The 20,735-nt window shown below is 32.0% G+C and overlaps 1 protein-coding gene and 1 pseudogene across 1 annotated transcript; both read left to right on the top strand.

The window, feature by feature from the left end:
• The first annotated feature begins 3,325 nt into the window (after positions 1-3,325).
• On the top strand, positions 3,326-6,181 carry LOC116146180 (annotated as a pseudogene).
• A 5,812-nt stretch (positions 6,182-11,993) lies between these two features.
• On the top strand, positions 11,994-20,507 carry LOC116146205 (receptor-like protein 1). The gene is made up of 11 exons (XM_031431613.1): positions 11,994-12,381; positions 12,808-12,969; positions 14,140-14,214; positions 14,352-14,426; positions 15,915-15,989; positions 16,091-16,165; positions 16,404-16,478; positions 16,768-16,833; positions 17,503-17,577; positions 17,684-17,758; positions 18,391-20,507. Exons 1-11 carry the CDS (start codon positions 11,994-11,996, stop codon positions 20,505-20,507), a joined length of 3,258 nt encoding a protein of 1,085 aa, XP_031287473.1.
• Positions 20,508-20,735: the final 228 nt, after the last annotated feature.

Below are 20,735 nucleotides of genomic sequence, written 5' to 3'. Positions count from 1 at the left end.
GAAAAAACTAAACTATTTTTGGGGAAAGAAAAAATGTTATCTTTCATTAAAAAAAATGGCTAACCACCAAGTGTGGAACACGTCCCGCCTACATTAATGTTTATAGTCGTGGTTTGATTCAATTAGATATAATTTCCATTTTTCTTTAATCATAACTACAAAACTGAAAATTCAAACTTCATTATTTTATTTAGTCTTGAAATCTTTATAAGTTTTCAATTAATGGCGAGGACCACATTTAATCTTTCTTTGTTTAATTTGTCCATATATATTTACATTTCAACATTTAAAAACCCTTCAATTACGTAGGGTTGAAAGCAAATTCCTTCTTTTTATTCATACAAGATATATATTATTAAGATATGAATTGACATATGTTCCCTTTTTTCTTTGTCTTTTAATAAAAGACGTAACTATTAACATTTTCGTAATTTAAACGACAAATTTGCAATATATGTCTTTTTTTTTTTCTTCTTTAATGAAAGACTTAACAACTAATCTTATAGTAAATTAAAGGATGAAAAGTTGTTGGCCATTCAATTTATTCTATTATTTGATAGAGATTTTTATGACCAAAAGAAGGAAATTTACGAGTGACCCATAAGGAATCTATCACCTTGAGGTTTATGATATTTCTTTATCTAGTTCGAGATATATATTGAAATTTCAACATTTAAAAGTTCTTCAAACACGTAGGTTAAGAAAAAATTTATTTTTCTTTCAATAAGGTTTATGATATTTCTTTGTTTAATTTGTCATTATATATTCACATTTCAACATTTAGAAACCCTCTAATTACGTAGGGTTGAAAATATATTTCTTCTTTTGTCCATTCAAGATATATATGGTTAAGCTATGTATTGACATATGGTTCCATTTTTTCTCTTATTTACATTTTTGTAATTTAAATGATAAATTTACAAGATATGATATTTCTTTTTTTAATTTGTCAAGATATATTTNCAACACAGTGTTCGGCCGATCGGAGATGACTCCGATAGGTTAGGGTTTTCAATGTTGGGGCAATGAACAGATTCAGTTTGTTGTTTCCATCACTCACTTGATCACCTTTTCTTCTCGATCTCTTTGGTTAGTTTTTGCTGTTGATTCTTTATTTTGTTTTTGTGTTTTGTTTGCTGTTCGACTTTGGAAATGCTTTAATTTTATGTTGGTGTTTTTGTTTCTCTCTTCGTTTAAATTTTGATGTGGTTTGGGATTTGATTAGCTTATTTTAAAAATATAAGGTCTCTTAACTTAAAGATGGTGACAAATGCACTCATTTCTTTCATGCCCATGCTAAAGTGAGGTATGCTAGGTCCAAAATGCACAGCTTAGATATGGATGGAGTCACTGTTTTAAATGAGGTTATTGTTAGTGAGTATATTGTTGATTTTTATAAGAAGCTTTATAATTCTCCTATTGTAATGGCATGGTTTTCGAAAATGTTCAGCTTGTAGGGAAGAAGGTCAGAGGCAACAACATTGGTCTCAAATTTGGCATTACTTAAGCTTTTAATATTGTATGCTGGGATTTTGTTCTTTGTGTTCTAGCAGCCTGTGGGTTTGATCCAATCTTCATCAATTGGGTTAAGGTGTTGTTGCACGCAGCTAAATTATCAATCTCAGTGAATGGCTCTCCTAAAGGTTTATCTGACTTGTAATAAAGGGGTTAGTAAACAATATCTTCTCATTAATAATCTCATGAAGCACATTAGGAACTTTATTTGGACAAGAGACTTGGATCCACACAAATTTGTTACAGTGTCTTGGAAGAAGTTTTGAATCATTTTTCAGAGGAAGGTTGATTTTCTTTTGCTAAAGAACTCATCAGAATCAAGTTCTTTGCATTTTTTTTCAATTTCGTTAGTGTTTGGTAAAGAGGAAAAGGAAGGAAAATTTTCCATTTTTGATGACATATGTCAAGTTGAGAGAAGCATTAAAACTGAATTTCTGTAAATTTTCTATTAATGAGAAGATATTGTTTGTTAAAGTAGCTCCTTTATGTACAGCTATTAGCAAAGCTTAATCAAGTTCTAACTAATTAGTAACTAACTAACGAAACACAGGTTATTATGAGCTCACTTGGCAACATTTGATTTGACTGACACCTTAGTCAAGGATTTTTTTTTTCTTTACAGCTCAACACTATAAAATCTGAAGCTGCTCTGTCAACAAACACAATAACCTTTATGTGTTAATCTATATCCAATGAATACAGAGTTATTAAGAGTGATAAGCAAAATTATGCTTCTGATAAGGTCTTATAAAAGGGTAATAGCCGCAGCCAAATACTCTCAAGCATTTTAAATCTGCTGTGTATTTTTTTAATTTGCCTCTTTGTGTGTATTTTTTTAATTCATTTTATATAAGCTACAACACATTGTTTCTGAAGAGAAAAGCTACAGTAACTAACCCAAGTCAGCATTTTCATTAATCTACATGGACTTCTTAATTGACTGAACTAACCTCTAAAAAACGAAACTTAGTTTCTTAAATATTGGAATTTTAATATTAAGAAAACGTTTATGTGAAAAAGTTTGAATAGATAATTTAGTATGGTATTACTCTTAAATATTGGCATTTAATATTGTATGATTAGTTGGTTAAACTGCGAAGTGATTCACTCAAGTAAATGTCATTGGTTCACTCTCTAATCCAAAAGAATAAGAGAGGAGCACGATTTGTTGTTATAGTTGTTGCGGTGAGTATAGGAATAAGTTAGCTTTCTTTTGGGATGATGGAATCTCTATTTTTTATTAGTTTATTATCTTTTTGTGGGTCTTAGATGTATGTTTGAATACTTTGTAATGCAATTGATAGCTGTTTAACTGTTCCATTACATAGCTAATGACTAATTTGTCTCACATGCAGGACTACTGTTCTGTCCTAGGGGTGTCAAAAAATGCCAGTAAATCTGAAATAAAAGTGGTATGCAGATTTTCTTTTTCTTTTCTTTTCTATTTTGTCCAAATTGTTCTATTACACATTTTCTCTATGTCTGTTTTTTTTTTTTTTAACTGTGTATTATGAGACTTTATTTTACATTATCCTATGCTCTTTCAAGTCCATGGTAATAGAGAATCTGTTGTTGTTTGTGGCAGAATTAACATTATTTGTTTTCCTTTTATTGTTGTCTTTAAAAGGAAGCAGTTTCTAACTTGAAAAAAATGAACATTAGGTTATTGTGCTAGAATATGACTTTTCTTTCCGGTCTTTGGGTGGGTGATTGGAGGAAATATTATGGTGGGATTTGTTTCGCTCCCGTCCTTAAGTACTTGATCTATGTAAAATAACAGATCTATTTGCTTCTGGGTACAATGGCCTATGATGATATCCAGCTAGGTGGAAACTTGAATTATCCAAAGTTATGAAGAAGAAACATTTGTTTCCTTATTCACAGACGACCGTACCCACTCCACCTTGCATAAACACTAGTTAAACTTGTGGGTTGTGTTTTACCATAAGGCCAAAAAATTGTATCCATAATCTAATATCATAAAATTGAGTAAAAATACTAAAATAAAAGACTTAAAAAGAAGATAACAGTAGACTCCAATTCCAAATGTATTTCTTAATATCAAATAATTTTACCCCTAAAACTAAAAATAACTTGGATTTGTTTTCTAATTTTCCTATTCAAGTTAAAAATATCCCCATTGCTCTCCCTCGACTCCCAGCTAGATTAAAAAAAATCAGTTCCCCTCTCCTCTCCTTTTCCCTCGTTGTATAGAAGAATTTGGTCTTCAAATCAGACGGTAGTGGTTGATCGATCATAAATAAAATCGAAATCCAATGGCGGACGATAAGTACAATTTGAAGATCCATCTGTGAAGAGAATCTTACAGGAGGTTAAAGAGATGAAATCTAATCCATCAGATGATTTCATCAGCCTTCCACTCGAGGTTCGTATGACTATTTCATATAAGTTTTATATATTTTCAGTAATTTTTTAAATTTTCCTGGTTTTTGAAAATAATTAGCGAAGAGATCTATGTTATTCAATTTCAGTGGCTTGTATGGATTACTTAATTTTGTTGTTTATTTCAATTATTTATAGATTTATTAAATAAATTTGATTTTTTGGAAGTGTGTTTTTGTTTTGTTTTTATTATTGTTGAATTGAAAAATTGGAGTCTTCCATGCAGAATTTATTTATTAGTCGCATAAGTGTAACGTAAATGAGTTAAATCAATTAGGGCTTCCTGGAGTTGAATTTACAAATGAAGCTGAATGGATAGATAAAGTTTATAAATTACAGTTTTCTCATTTAAGTTTGTTTAATTACGAGTGATTTATTATAACTTAGAAAGAAGGAGTGTGATTAATTTTTACGCAAGGATTTGGTCATTATCATTGGCTTAAGTTTTTGAATGTGATCCAGGAAAAAAAAAAAAACCAAAAAATTAGTGACACTTAGAAGTTAATGATGTTTAAAAATATGCCTAATCTGACTAGTGAAGTTTTCTTTTGAAAGGGAGTCTTCCCTTTCAATTTGGTTGTTTTTGTGCTTTATGCAAGTTTTGGTGTTGTTAAGCTTATAGTTTTTGTTCACAGGAGAATATATTTGAATGGCAATTCGCCATCAGGGTCCGTGTGTACTGAATCTGAAGGTGGAATCTATCATGGACGGATTCAGTTGCCGGCTGAATATCCATTTAACGCCCCATCATTATGCTGTTGACTGTACAGATATTGCCCTCTTAAAAAGCATTGCTCCTCATCTCCTGGTTATTATGTGCTAATTGCCTTTATATGCTTTTTGTTTTCAGCCTAATGGCGCTGTGAAACCCAGACTAAGATATGCTTAAGCATTTCAAATTACCATCCAAAGCACTGGCAACCATCATGAAGTGGTAAATTTTATTCTTCTTGGCTTTTTGTGGATATGATTTGAGTGGTCTTCTCGAAGATCCATTCTGTGTACAATATCATGAAGTTGGTCTATTGTCTAAGTTTTATATCTTTTGAAAAGCAGTATAAACAATTGAAAGCAGTTCAAGCAATAGTGTTTCCTTTTGCAACTATTTTGAGTAAAGATGTATCTGTGCTTCTTGTATCTATACATCTTACATTTAAAGTAGCTTAGCAAATACCACTTTCTCTAAAGGCTTGTGATGTAGCATTCATTTTATTAGTGGTGCTCATTCTCTTGTAGTCAATCATTTGCTTGATATATCAGGACTGTCGACCATTGTTAGCCTGCATAGAATTTTGTTTAGTTCTGGCAATGCTTCGCAGATTGGTTAGATATCTGCCTCATATTGGAATGAATTTGGTTTGCTTGAACCTATGCTGCAAAGTCTATTTTCCAAAATGCTGAATGATTTTTCAACTTGGCATATGCACAACATCTGTTTATTCTTAATTTTTGCCTTTTTGCAGTGCGTACTGCCCTTGTAGCACTAATTGCATTCATGTCTACCAACCCAAATGGTGCATGGGGACCACTAGATTTAAGGAAGAAGAGAGGTGTGTTTTGGCTATCAAATCTCGAGAAGCTGCCCAAAGATTTGGGACTCCTGAACGTCAGAAGCTCATTGATGAGGTATGTTTTAGCCAATCTTCTTGTGTGTTTTTAACATTATGCATGCTTTGGTCTAATAACTTTTGGATGACAGATTCATGAATATATGTTAAGCAAGGCACCCCCTGTCCTCAACTCAGCCCTTTAGAGTGCTCTGAAGAACACCCTGGCAACAGGGAGGGTGAGGCCGAAGAAAGTTCCAAGATGCTGGGGGTATGCCCTCCCAGGAAGGGCTTCCAAATCCTGCTGTGGGTGAAAGGATTACTGAAGAAATTCAGAAGGTTCCTGCCGATGCTAATCGCAGCCCGACAGTCGCTAGAGCATATCACAAGAGGCTCCTGCCAATGCTAATCCCAGCCCTTCAGGAGTTAGAGCATCAAGATAGATTTATGCTTGAGGCTCAAGTGATCATCTCTGCCGCCAAGGGCAGAGATGAGGGTTCAAAAACCTGTTGATGATCGCCTGTTCACGTGGGCTGCTGTGGACGTACGACTGCAATTTTGGCTCTTTTGCTGAAGAAGTTTATGAAATACAGTGGCCATGGTGCTGTCTTCATGGATGGATCATAGAAGATATGTGAATGGTTTTAATAGGCTTGACCGTTTGAATTGGCATCGGTAGTTAATAATGGGCTAAAATATTATCACAATTTCCATTGGATCGGTTAGTATTGTATATGAATATTATAATACAGTTATCAACTCATTTTCATTTTCAATTGTAATCATTATTATAATAGTATCATTTCTATTCAGATACGATGTATGACTCCTTTATGGCACCGATATTGTAATGTTCTCAATTTCTAGTTTTTAATTATGTATCAGTAAGAAGTTGAAATTATTATTATTAGGAGAATTTTTTAAATCTAATGATAAAAAATTAGCAAACTATTTAATATTATTTAAATTGAAAAACAAAAGTTTCAAAATCAAATAATAAACATTCTTAGAAAATGTATCAAAGAATTATTCTGTATTAAAATATATTTAAAAAATTTACTAAACAATTATTCGGCTTTTTATTAACTCTGATGTAATTTTTAAATATTTATCAAAGACATTTTCAAATTCGAATCCAATTCGATTTGATTCAACTGAACTCAACTTAAACACTTTATCACAATAACATTTTTTAAAGTGTAACAAACAAGCCTTAGTATTTGTTCACTAAATCATTGCTTTCACATTGGAAACATTGGCGTGCTGCGTTGGGATACTAGAGAGTTGTGTTGTATTCAATGAATTTTGGGAGCCTTTGAGAGAATGATAGAATTATTTCAGGTGGGCCCAAAGCTCTTGTTGTGTGAATGGTTGCCTTTAAATTGAATGTCCCCACTTGTTTTTTTAGTTTACTTTTGAAGACAAACTTTCATAAAATGACAAAGAAAAAGAAAAAACTAAACTATTTTTGGGGAAAGAAAAAATGTTATCTTTCATTAAAAAAAATGGCTAACCACCAAGTGTGGACACGTCCCGCCTACATTAATGTTTATAGTCGTGGTTTGATTCAATTAGATATAATTTCCATTTTTCTTTTCATAACTCAAAACTGAAAATTCAAACTTCATTATTTTATTTAGTCTTGAATCTTTATAATTTTCAATTAATGGCGAGGACCACATTTAATCTTTCTTTGTTTAATTTGTCCATATATTTTACATTCAACATTTAAAAACCCTTCAATTACGTAGGGTTGAAAGCAAATTCCTTCTTTTATGTCATACAAGATATATATTGTGTGAATTGATGAATTGACGAGGTAGGGTTGGTTGCCCGTGTTTTCTTGGCGTGTAAAAGTTGGGGGGGGGGGGGGGGGGGGTGGGGGGGGGGGGGGGGGGGGGAGGGGGGGGGGGGGGGGGGGGGGGGGGGGGGGGGGGGGGGGGGGGGGGGGGTGGGGGGGGGGGGGGGGGGGGGGGGGGGGGGGGGAGTGGGGGGGGGGGGGGGGGGGTGGGGGGGGGGGGGTTGGGGGGGGGGGGGGGGGGGTGGGGGGGGGGGGGGGGGGGGGGGGGGGGGGGGGGGGGGGGGGGGGGGGGGGGGGGGGGGGGGGGGGGGGGGGGGGGGGGGGGGGGGGGTACGTGGGGGGGGGGGGGTGGGGGGGGGGGGGGGGGGGGGGGGGGGGGGGGGGGGGGGGGAAGGGGGGGGGGGGGGGGGGGGGGGGGGAGGGGGGGGGGGGGGGGGGGGGGGGGGGGGGGGGGGGGAGGGGGGGTGGGGGGGGGGGGGGGGGGGGGGGGGGGGCGGGGGGGGGGTGGGGGGGGGTGGGGGGGGGGGGGGGGGGGGGGGGGGGGGGTGGGGGGGGGGGGGGGGGGGGGGGGGGGGGGGGGGGAGTGTGGGGGGGTGTGGTGGTTGCGGGGGGGGGGGGGGGTAAGGGGGTGAGGGGGGGGGGGGGGGGGAAAGATAGAGGGGGGGGGGGGAAGCGAACTTAACATTTTCCGTAATTTACACTGACAAATTTCAATAATGGCAACTATCATGTCTTTTTTGTTTTCTTCTTAAGTATAAAGATGAACAACTAATCTATAGTAAATAAAGGATGAAAAGTTGTTGGCCATATCAATTATGCGTATTATGTGATAGAGAATTTTTATGCCAAAAGAAGGAAATTTACGAGTGACCCATAAGGAATCTATCACCTGAGGTTATGGATATGTCTTATCTATTCGAGATAATATGAATTTCAAATTGTTAAACAGTTCCTTCAAAACACGTCGGATTAGAAAAAATTTAGTTTTCTCTCATTAAGGTTATGATAGTTCTTTGTTTTAATTTGTCCTTAATATATCTTCACATTTTCAACATTTAGAAACCCTGAATGATTACGTATGGTTGAAATATATTTGTCTTCTTTTGTGTCAGCATGACAGATAGATGGTTAAGCTTATGTATTGCATAATGTTGGTTCCATTTTTTTCTTATTACATTTGGAATAGATGATAGAAGTTTAGCAGGACGATATGATATTCTTTTTGTGGGGGGATTTTAATTTGTCAAGAGATATGTTCAAGATACTATTTTCCTCTAATCAGAACTCCATAATTTTTTTTTTTTTTTTTTTTTGAAAAGATACTTATACTCAGTGTGTCACACATGAAGAGATAAAAAGTTATTGCCATGGGGAATTTATACAGTGTTTGATTGAGACTTCCATTCAATTTAATTCCAGGTTTTGAGTTGAGATTCTATTCAATTTTAAAATCAATAAAACAATAAATTTTCGAGTGACACAAGTCACAACAACCAACACTGGCTTAGGGTGGGCAAGTGCCCTCCCTGGAATTTTAAAAAACATCTACAAGGTTTTTTAAATTTGTAATTATAGCTTAATCAATTTATATAATTTCTAAATTACTAAATCAATCATCAAACTCTAAAACAAGATAAATGCAATACATAGATTACAAATAAATAAGGTCCATGTTATACAAATTTAATTGAATTCATTATATGTAAAAAAATTATAAAGTTTATATTTTTCCCTAAACTTGATTATTAGGTTTTTAATGTAGGAAAAATTTCTTATTACCATAGAAATCCTCGTCTAATTGATTTGTTTAATTTATATTACTTTTAGAAAATTAGTATTTTATATGGGTTTCATTATGTTAGCTTGATTTCTTTTATTTAATGTGATTAATAATATTGAAATAATCACTTTTAAAAAAATCAAATTTCACTGAGGATAGATAGATATATATATTTTTGTATTGAATAAAGTTATTAAAATTTCAATATTTATTATTATGTTTAAAAATTTATTTAAATTTCAATGATTGTTAAATTCCAATATTTAATTAACTAAGATTGGCATGACCAAAAATATGAAAGTTGTTGACTGACTTTGTAAATTTTAGATAAACTAAATAAACACAAATAGTTGGCACTTGAATTTACTGCATCAATGGATTAAGAACATAAGCCTAATAATTTACTTTTATAGAGACCTTTACAGTTAAGTGGAAACTATCTTCAGAACAACATGAAGCTAGACCATTTATTCACCGTTAAATTATGCTTGTGATCTTATATTGTACAAAACAATAGTTTGTATGAGTGATGAATGGTTCACTTAAAGTCATCTATTTTTATCATACTCATGAAGTGAATTGAATGGCCTATGATTTTTCCCTATTTAATTTGCCAAAAAATATTTTTCTTTGAATATATTTCAATGATATAAGCTTCGTTTGGCTTAGTATTGGGAATACTATCAGTAGTATTCATAATAAAGTTAAACAGTAAAATTGCAAAAACTGAGAAGATTATTCAACTTTTTTTAAACCCCCTAAATTTATTAATTTAACTAAATACCCCTAAATATTTTTTTTAGAAATTGCAAAACACCCTAGTACTAGATTCCGGCCACCACTGCCGGAATCTGGTATAATGGCGCACTACCGGCTGAATCTGGCCGGTAGTGCGTTGATCTAGCTTTTTCTGGCCAGATCCACGTTTTGGCCAAATCTACAGCCAAAGATTTGGCCGTTGATGGCTAGGTCTTTACCCGTAGCCAATCGTCAATGACGGCCAACATATGGTTGTCATTGACCATCAACGATGGCCGTATCTTTGACCATCGTTGATGAGCAAATGCGTGGCCAGATCTAGCCATCAATGGCTAGATCTAGTTGTAGATCTGGCTTTTTTTGGCCAGATCTATCGTGGATCTGGCCGAAAAAGGCCATATCGACGCACGACCGGTAAGATCCAACCGGTCATGCGTCGATACGGCGACCCTGGCCACCCTCGGGCGGTGGTGGCCGGCTGTTCGTATTTAATGGGTGGGTTGGGGGCATTTTTGTTAACTTTTAATGTTTTATTATAGGGGCGTTTAGTAAATAAACAAACATACGAGGCATTTTATTAATTTTCAAATCCTACATCGTAATACCCACCCAATTCAACTTTTTTTAACATTTTTCAAAAAACTTTTCCAGAAACTGTAAAAAAGTGAACCAAACGAAGCCATATTATTCCTCTTTTTTTTCTTATGCAAGACTTGACTATTAACATTTTTTTTTTTTTTTTTTTTTGGTGTGTTTCAACTATTAAGCAAGCACCCACTAGTTTTGAAAATACGACCCTAGCTCTCATTCCGCTAAAGGGTAAATGATAGGGTCCTATTTTCAAAACTAGGACTGAGACAAGTATAATTGATATATCTCTTTGAACAAAAAGGTAAATTCGACCTTTAGCTTCTAAAAAGAACCATAAATTTTTTTTTTTTTTTTTAAATCTTTCTCCCTTCATTTTCATACATGTGACCACATTGGCGGCCAAATTTTACTGCTCTGGACATGTTGAATTTAATAATTTTAATTAGATTTTAAGATTATTAGGTAAAAGGGAATATTTTTAAAGTTTTTTTTTAGGTAAAAATAAATTTTGCAAAAATTTGATGACATTTAAAAGATTTGGGATAATATTTATATTCTTAGTTTTAGTTTAAAGGATAAAAATGTCTTTTAATAGTTGAACAAAAATCTATTTAAAAAACCACTGGGTGCTTAGTAATTATATGAAATACATGGGGGTTAAGCAAAATTTTCCCTTTTTATTGAAAATTAGAGGAAGAAAAATTGTTGGCCATTCAATTTATTCTATTATTTGATTGAAATTGTCATAACAAAAATTATAAAAGTTGATGTGTGAATAATGTGATAGTCTTTAGTTGAGCTTTCAAATTTATGGTAAACGAAAAGAACAAAAAAGGTTGGACTATCAATTGATTGAGATTGTTACGACCAAAATAGTAATTGACTTGTGATTTTAAATATCAATTGATATATAGATAAATATAATGGATTAAAAGATTATCAGAGTTTTCTTATGATATATAAATTTAATGTTTTGATGTCAAGTAATTAATTCCCTGCATGTGTGTGAGTGAGTGCATATATATTTATAGTAAATTGATTTAAATCAATAATTACTATCATATCATCATCAGTGATCCTTTTTCATATAAAATTTTTAGAAGCCTAATAATTTCTATTAATATTTTAGCAAATCAGTTACAAAAAACAAAACTAAAATTATTGGCCGTTCCATTTATTCCGCCACTTGATTGATGTTGTCATGACTTTAAAAAAAAAAAAAAAGTTGACCCTTTAATAAAAAATTAAAAAATTCACTTTGTTCTTCTATATAATTTGATTAAAAATGAAAAATAAAAAAATTAATCATTTTTGTTTAATATTACTTAATAAATGACCTTTCAAGTTTGAGGTAAACTAAACAAACAAAAATTATTGTCTCATTAATTGATTGAGATTGCTATGACCGTATTAAATAGTATTATTAGCCGTCCAATTTACTCCTTTAGTTGATTGAGATTGTCATGACTACAAATACAAAAGTTGATAGAGATTTCAAATTTAGTTCTATATAAATCAACACAAAAAGGGGAATAAAGAAAAACTTGAAGAGAGTAAACAAGCAAATTGATAGGTTTTGAGAGAGAGAATTGTTATAATGGAAAGGGTGTTAATTAAGTTGTCATTTTGGGTTGTATTAGTTTTGGTTCAAACATCTGGATTCAATAGTTGTTTGGAGAATGAGAGGATTGGTCTGTTAGATTTAAAGTCCTTCATAAAAGCAGTTAGTGTTTTTCAAACGGAAGAAATTCTTGTTTCATGGGTTGATGATAAAATGTCTAATTGTTGTGATTGGGAGGAAGTTCAATGCAACGCCACTACTGGACGTGTCATCAAACTTTCCCTTAATCATAGAAGGCAATTCAGTCCATATGACTCTTTTGATAGACATCCAACTCTAAATTTATCCTTGTTTCATCCTTTTGAAGAGTTGAAAAGTCTTTATTTATCTGATAATTACTTTGGAGGTTGGCATGAGAATAAAGGTAGATATATAATTTAAGTAGTTAGCTTAAAATATATGCTCCAATTAAATTACTTTTGCAATAGTTTAGCAATATATATATATATATAGTCATTTTTAAAACTTTTTTCATAGTTTACATTCAGTATATGGGCCATACAAAAAATTTATGTCATTGTTGACACCCTTAATTAAATTACAAAGCATGCTTATTAATTTGTTAATTAATTGTAAAAGTATTGTTTTGATGTATTAAACAATTTCTATTTTGTCTTCTATTTATAGGTCAATAGTTTTACCTAAAAAATTGATTATATAAGCTATGCAGATTATTATGAGCTATATATGTATGTTGATGCATTAATTGTTTTTCTTTGGATAATGAATAAATATGTTGAGTAAATAATAGATATATTGAGTCAATAATGTGTTGACATTACCTTTACAGTATATGATGGCTTCAAGTGTTTGAAACAACTCAAGATCTTGGATCTTAGTTACAATTACTTCAACGCAACTCTTTTACCACACTTGAATAACCTAACTTCACTTACCACTTTGAATCTTGGATGGAATAAAATGGGAGAAGGTCTCAACTCGGCCAAACAAGGTATATATGTTTTAAGTATGATTCTTTAATTTCTTATTAATTAATCTTAATCTTTTTATTTCTTATTTAAAAAAAAAATAACTCTTTTTATTGGTGCAGGTATAGGGGCATTTTTTTTTTTTTTTAAATTTAGTAATTATTGGATACATAATGTGTTTTTAAACTAATGACGTTTAAATTTATATTTACTAATATACTCTTATATTAAATATATTAATAATTAATAATATTTCTCAATGGAAAGTTGTATAGTTGATGAGTGAAATATTATAGAAAAGAATTTAAGTGATAAAACCAAATGAGAATTTATTATATATAATATATTATATATATATATATAGGGTGGGTCAGAGAAGAACGGTATATCTATTTTCTAATTGTGGTGAATTAATAGATTTATAAGAGAAGACTAAAGGAAATGACATTACAATTTGTTCAATTTTATTTGGGTAAAAATCACTGCTCGAATATGAAAAGTTTTAACCAGTATATCAAATTACTACCATCTTTTTATTACTGCTCTAAAATCTTTGAGAAAATATGATTAATTTTTCTCTTTCAATTATTGATTCTTGTATATGACTTTCTAACTTCTATTTATCTTTTTTTTGTTTATTATTATTATTTGTGTAGGTTTAGCAAATTTGAAAAACTTGAAAGTCTTAGATTTAAGTTTTAATCATATAAATGGATCTCTATAAAGTCTAGGTACCTCCCATGAAGCAATTTTTATTTTTATTTTAATTATTCAAAGATAAAAATTCAAATTTATATTGGTATATAGAAACTTCACCTTGATATTAGAGGATTTTCCTTGTAGATATTATTAATCATTTTCTTGAGATATATTTTTTAAATAGTTGAATGAATTTATGATATTTGAATTGGGTTCATTTTCCTAAATTCTCTTCCAAGTAATTAAAATTTCAAGTTTGATGGCATATAATAATTTACAATTTTTATATATAATGACATGATTGATATATATATAGTGACAAATCGGAAGATAATATATGCTCATAATATAGATAAAATTCTAAATGTTCATGATAGAGTGCCCAAATATTTTAATTAAAGATAATATTTTCTTAAAATCAGTTTCCTTTTCTTAAAATTTTCCATCAATCTTGCTTTTAATTAACTCTAAATCTCTTTTATTGTTTGACACAGGTTTAGCAAATTTGACAAACTTAAAAGTATTAAGTCTCCGTGATAATCAAATCAACAACTCTCTATCAAGCCTAGGTATACAATATCTATTAAATTTTTTACTATCTATGCTCAATTGATATTTGAGAGATGTAGTCAATCTTACTTTTTTATGTAATTTAATTCTATCTGCTTAATTTTTAAATTATATTTCTTCTTTTTCCTTGGTGCAGGTTTAGCAAATTTGACAAACTTGAAAAGGTTGGATCTAAGTTATAATCAAATCAACACTTCTCTACCAAGTTTAGGTATGTAGCATTTAAAAATTTGCAAAAAGTTGCGTTTTATGCTATAATTAGAAGGCATTACATTCACATAACTTTTATTTAAAAGATTTTATATAGGCAGTTTAGTAGTATGGTAATACTATACAAAGATTGAATATTACTTCACTGTCCTAATAATAATAATAAAAGAGGAGTAATACTACACATACATTATTTTCATACAACATTTCCCATACAATATTATGTGGCAAGATATGATTGATTAATTTAAAGTTAAAATTAAACTTTTACCCAACCACATCTTGCCACATAATATTGTATAAGAAATGTTGTATGGAAATGATGTATATGTAGTATTATTCATAAAAGAGAGTAGGATATATTACCAATTAAAGAGATCTGCTGCCACCACCATTCCTTCCTACACAGCCGTCGCCTCCTTGGTGACAATCCCCTTCGCTGTCGCCCCTTCCTCTTCAGCCTCCATACCCACCACTGTTGTCATAACCTCCACCACCGTCCAGTTTGCACCAAGCCTAGAATAGCACCAAGCCAAGTGCGATTCCAGCAATCAATGTACCCTTAAACCATAACCACAACAAACAAAAATCTTCAAACTAAACATTATATTAACCCAACACAAGCAACTAGTGCACCCCAAAAAACCATCAAATTCACCTTGAAAATGAACAAATCCATGAAAACATTAAACTAATAGTGAGAGAGGGAAAACAAGAATGAAGAGAAAGAAGAAAATAAATTCTGCTAGAGTTCGTAGTGGTTTCGAAAGATGATGAAGGTGGGGCGCTAGGGTTGTTGGAGGTTGTTAGATTTTGGGGATGAGGGAAGGTGCGCAGCAGGTGTGAATTATGAAAGAATATTGGGGGTGGAGGATTTTGTGGCGGTGGGGTGTGGAAGAAAGATAAAAGGGGCTGGAGCAATTTTTTTTAATTATATTTTTTTAAAATTTGATCTTTTTTTTTTCCTAAATTATTAAAAATTGGTTATTTATTAATTTATACATTTTTTTTTATAAAACTTAACTTTTCTTTTATTTAATAACCTGATTTTTAATAAAAATATAATTTTTAATAGAAATTGAAGATAGAAGTTTAAGTGACTAATTCCCAAGTTAATGAATGTAATTACCATTTATTTGTGTTTTAGGGCTGTAAGTAATATTAACTTTATAATAAAATTTGTGCAGACTAGACTGACAATAATGTCTTTTAACCATTAAAACTAACGTAAGAATTTTAATAATGGGTGGGAAAATGTAGATTGGCCAAACTTTGGGGTGAGAAAATGTCATTCAACCTATTAAAATATTTGAAAAACTTAGGGAAGTAAGAAGTTAGATCAAGTACATATATAAAAATGAATGAGTTAATAAAATAGATGACATTACAATCACATAACAAACATATCAATAGATAGTTTAGTAGTTGGCCCAAGGCCCATCAAATAAGTAGTAAGAGTTATATTTTACTTTCTCTCTTCTTCATGCAGGTTTAAAATATTTGAAAAACTTGGAAGAGTTGAGTATGATGGAAAATGGACTCAGCGGAGCTCTTAATTCACTAGGTAACCAATATTTGTCAAAGTTACAATCATTTGGTGTTTTCTACCTGCTTTTCAAATTCTATTTCTTCTCTTGTTTTTTGGTTTTGTTTTTATTTGTGCAGGTTTAGCAAATTTGACAAACTTGAAAAGCTTGGATCTAAGTTATAATCAAATCAACACTTCTCTAGCAAGTTTAGGTATGTAACATATTAGGTATGCTATAAATATCACACTTGAAAAAAAGTATAATTACAAGTACTCTTGCATAAAATTAAAAATTAAACAGATGACATTACAAACATATCAATTAATTTATTTAAAAGATTTTATATAAGTAGTTTAGTAGTATGGTACTACTATACAAAGATTGAAATATTATCATTCGCATGATTACTTCATTATCCTATTTTCTCATCCAACTGTCTCTTGATGCAGGTTTACAAAATCTAAAAAACTTGGAAGAGTTGAATATGCGATGGAATGGGATGGACGGTTCTCTTACTTCGCTAGGTAACATTAATGACAACCAATATTTGTCAAAGTTTTAGATCGAAATATTTTAATAATCTTATCCACTGCCAAAATACTTTAAAACCTTTAATTTAAATATTTTAATATTGAAAAATTTTATAATAACTTGAACTTTTAAGTCTAAAGTGGTTTTCTGAAAAATCATATCAAATTACTTGTAATTTTAATTGTTGGACCCAATTAATCTTTGAGAATACATAATTATCTCATTTTTTCTATAATTTCCTATTTGATTTTTAAATTCTATTTCTCTTTTTCATTGGTGCAGGTTTAGTAAATTTGACCAATTTAAAAAGATTGGATTTAAGTGATAATCAAATCGCCAATGCTAGAGGTATGAAAAATAAAAAAATTGCAAAATTTTCTTTTAATGTTAAAATGAATAATAGCACATTTATAATTGCACCTTTATTCCAAGTACTGCTTGCATGATATGTGGATAAACAATAATAAAAAAATGAATTAACTAAACAAACTTATAAAATGAATAAAGTGACAATTACATAGCATGTCTATCAAATCAATATACCTTGAAGAGTTTGTATAGACCAATAGTATAGTATTACTCATTAAACTATGTTTCATTGTATTTGCTAGTTGGCTCAAATAAACTATGTTATTGGAGAGTATGTTTCATTGTATTACTCATTAAACTATGTTTCATTGTATTTGCTAGTTGGCTCAAATAAACTATGTTATTGGAGAGTATTTTTGTGTTTTAATATCTAATTCTTTCTATTGGGATAGGATTATTGGGTAATAGTAATTTATATAGATATAAGACAGGGTCTATTAAATAAACATATCAATTTATGTAGAAGAATTTATATACATGGTTTAATAGTATGGCACTACCCTACAAATTAAGATTGGAATATTATTATTTGCATGATTAGTTGATCAAATCACTTCATTGTATATGAGTAGTTGGCTCAAGGCCCCTAATACAAAAACAATGTATAGTTTGATCTTTCTTTTGTCATCCATTTATCTCTTGATGCAGGTTTAAAAAGTTTGGAAAACTTGGAAGAGTTGTATATGGGATATAATGTAATGGGCGGTGACTCTCTTACTTTAGGTAAAATATTCATTGTTTTAGTTGTTGGCCTCAATTAATTTTTGAGAACAATTCTATGATTTCCTATGTGATTTTCAAATTATATTTCTTCTTTTCATTGGTTCAGGTTCAGCAAATTTGACAAATTTGAAAATACTGGATCTACGAAGTAATCAAATCAACAACTCTTTGGCAAGCCTAGGTATGTAAAATCTAAAATTTTGAAAAAAAATTCTTTAATTTTATGTTAAAATAAATAATGACACCCTTATAATTCAACTTTCATTCCAAGTACTAATTGCATACTACGTGGATAAATGACAATAAAACAATCAATTAGGAAGACAATGTAAAATAAATAGCATGACAATTACTTAACTACAACTAGTTGGCTCATGTAAACTAATTGAACCTTCATCTGAAAGAGTAATTGGAGGGTGATCTTTGTATCTTAAACTCTAACCCGTTTCTCTTGACTAAACTTTAGGAAATAGAACTTCTTTTGGGCACCTCCCAAAAAAAAAACAAAAAACAAAAATGTTTGTCTTCTATTTTTTTAGTCTATAAAACAACTATAGTGCCCTTAATATATTAATTTTGACATTTTTGTACTAAAAGTAAGGGTGTTTCAATACTTTCGGAATCAATTAAAACTAATTGATCTTTAAATGGTAAATTGAATTGACCTCAACTATATGTATCCATTTCTTATTATCAATGTTTTGTTAATTTTTTTTTTTTTTATATGATTCTAAAATTCCCTTTATAATCGCACACCTATCTGTGTATGAGTGTTTAACCTTTTATTTTTATCTATTTGATCCCCATTTTTAGGAATATGTGAATTGAAGAAATTGGCTGAATTGGGTCTCAGTTTCAATAGTTTCGATGGTCACCACTTAAAATGCCTAAGCAACTTGACTTATCTCAAGCTTCTTGATCTTTCATCCAATCAATTAAGTGGGAAGTACTTATCATCTATTATTGCTGACCTCACATCTCTTGAATATTTGTCGCTTTCCGATAACAATTTAGAAGGTTCCTTGACTTATGATATGTTTCAACCTACAAGTGAAAATCGGTTTCAAACATATCCATTGAAGGTTCTCAACTTATTGAATTGCAACTTGGATGCCATACCTGGTTTTCTTTTATACCACTACAATCTACGATATGTTGACCTCTCTGATAACAAATTGGTTGGAACTTTTCCCACTCGGTTGTTACAAAATAACACCAGATTACAAGTTCTACGTTTAAGGAATAACTCATTCTCAGGAATCCTTCAAGTGCCCAACTCTAAGTGCAATTTACTTCATCTAGATATTGCTTACAACAATTTCACAGGTCAGTTGCCCGAGAATATTGGTACAATTTTGCCTAAATTGTTGTATATAGACATGTCAAGGAATTGTTTAAAAGGTAATATTCCTTTTTCAATGGGTGAAATGAAAAGACTTAGTGTTCTGGATTTGTCTAGCAATGATTTTTCAGGAGAGTTACCTGATCATTTTGTTAATGGTTGCTTCTCATTAGTATTACTAAGACTATCGGATAACAATTTTCATGGGCAGATTTTTCCTAGACAAATGAACCTAACTCAATTGCAATGGTTATACTTGGATAACAACAGCTTTAGTGGGAAGATTGGAGATGGGCTCTTGAATGCAACTTCTTTATTTTTCTTAAATATCTCCAACAACAAGGTATCTGGTAAAATTCCTTCTTGGATTGGCAAATTTTCATATCTTGCTTTTCTTTTAATGTCAAAGAATCTTTTAGAAGGTACTATTCCCATTCAACTAAACAATCTCAAAAGCCTTGAAATGCTAGATGTCTCTGAAAATAGGTTGTTTGGATCCATAGCAAGTGATTTTAATCTTTCATCGGTGAGCTATCTTTACATGCAAAAGAATGCTCTGAGTGGATCAATTCCAAATTCATTGTTCGAAAGCTCTAACTTGATTACACTTGATTTGGGAGAGAACAAATTTTCTGGAAATATCGATCCGCGTTGGTTTAATGATCATTCAACTCTAAAGTTTCTTCTTTTGTCAGGCAATCACCTACAAGGCCATATTCCTAACCAATTGTGTCAACTAAGAAACCTAAGTCTCTTAGATCTTTCACACAACAGACTCAATGGATCAATACCTTCATGCTTTTCTAATTTGACACTCTGGAGTATGACAGGAGAGATTGATTCAAAAGGTTTCAGTACATGGTTTTCTTGGTCTATTGGTTGTGATGCACTAGGTGTTTACCACTATGATTCATCTATTTCATTTGTTACGGAGGAAGAATCTAGTAGATCGACAAATCCAGAAGTAATCTTGGAAGTAGAATTTACCATGAAAAATAGATTTGAGTCTTACCAGGGTTATCCTCTTGAAAAGGTTGCTGGATTGGATTTGTCAAACAATGAATTAACTGGTGAAATCCCGTCAAAAATTGGAGACCTCCAAGGAATATTAGCATTGAATTTGTCTTACAATTTGTTATCAGGACCTATTCCAAAGAGCTTTTCCAATCTGAAAGAGATAGAGAGCCTAGACCTTTCCCACAATAATTTAAGTGGCCAAATACCTCCACAGTTAACTCAATTAAATTATTTGGAGGTCTTCAATGTGGCACACAACAACTTATCTGGATCCATTCCTAATCAAGCTCAGTTCGCAACTTTTCATGAAAGCGATTATGAAGGTAATCCTTATCTTTGTGGTCAATTAATTAAGAAAAGTTGCACTAATGCGCCAATACCACCACCTCTAGCATCCATTGAAGAAGAAGATGATAACGAATCTGTTATTGACATGGTAGCATTCCGCTGGAGTTTTGTTGGATCATATACCACAACTATAATGGCCTTAATAATGATCCTTTGGATCAACCCACATTGGCGTAGGTTATGGTTGTATTTCATTGATATATGTATTGATTTTTGTTTTTAGTGGTTTTTTTAAGTATGTTTAGCATTGATTTTGATATAAGTCATACTAAGTTAGATAACAATGTAATTTTCAAGTATAAGCAGTGAAGAAGCTATTAGTGGTTGAATACATTTCATTCCAATTATTTTTATATTTATTTTGATGGAAACAATTATTTTTATATTGTTAATTTGGTTTGCACAGTATGAGTCCAGAAGAGAATTCCGAGAATTTTAATTAATTGCATTT

Source organism: Pistacia vera, unplaced genomic scaffold (genome assembly GCF_008641045.1).
Source record: "Pistacia vera cultivar Batoury unplaced genomic scaffold, PisVer_v2 Contig474, whole genome shotgun sequence".
NCBI lineage: Eukaryota > Viridiplantae > Streptophyta > Magnoliopsida > Sapindales > Anacardiaceae > Pistacia > Pistacia vera.
The sequence above is the reverse complement of the archived record's forward strand: the minus strand, read 5'-3'. Positions and strand labels throughout refer to the sequence as shown.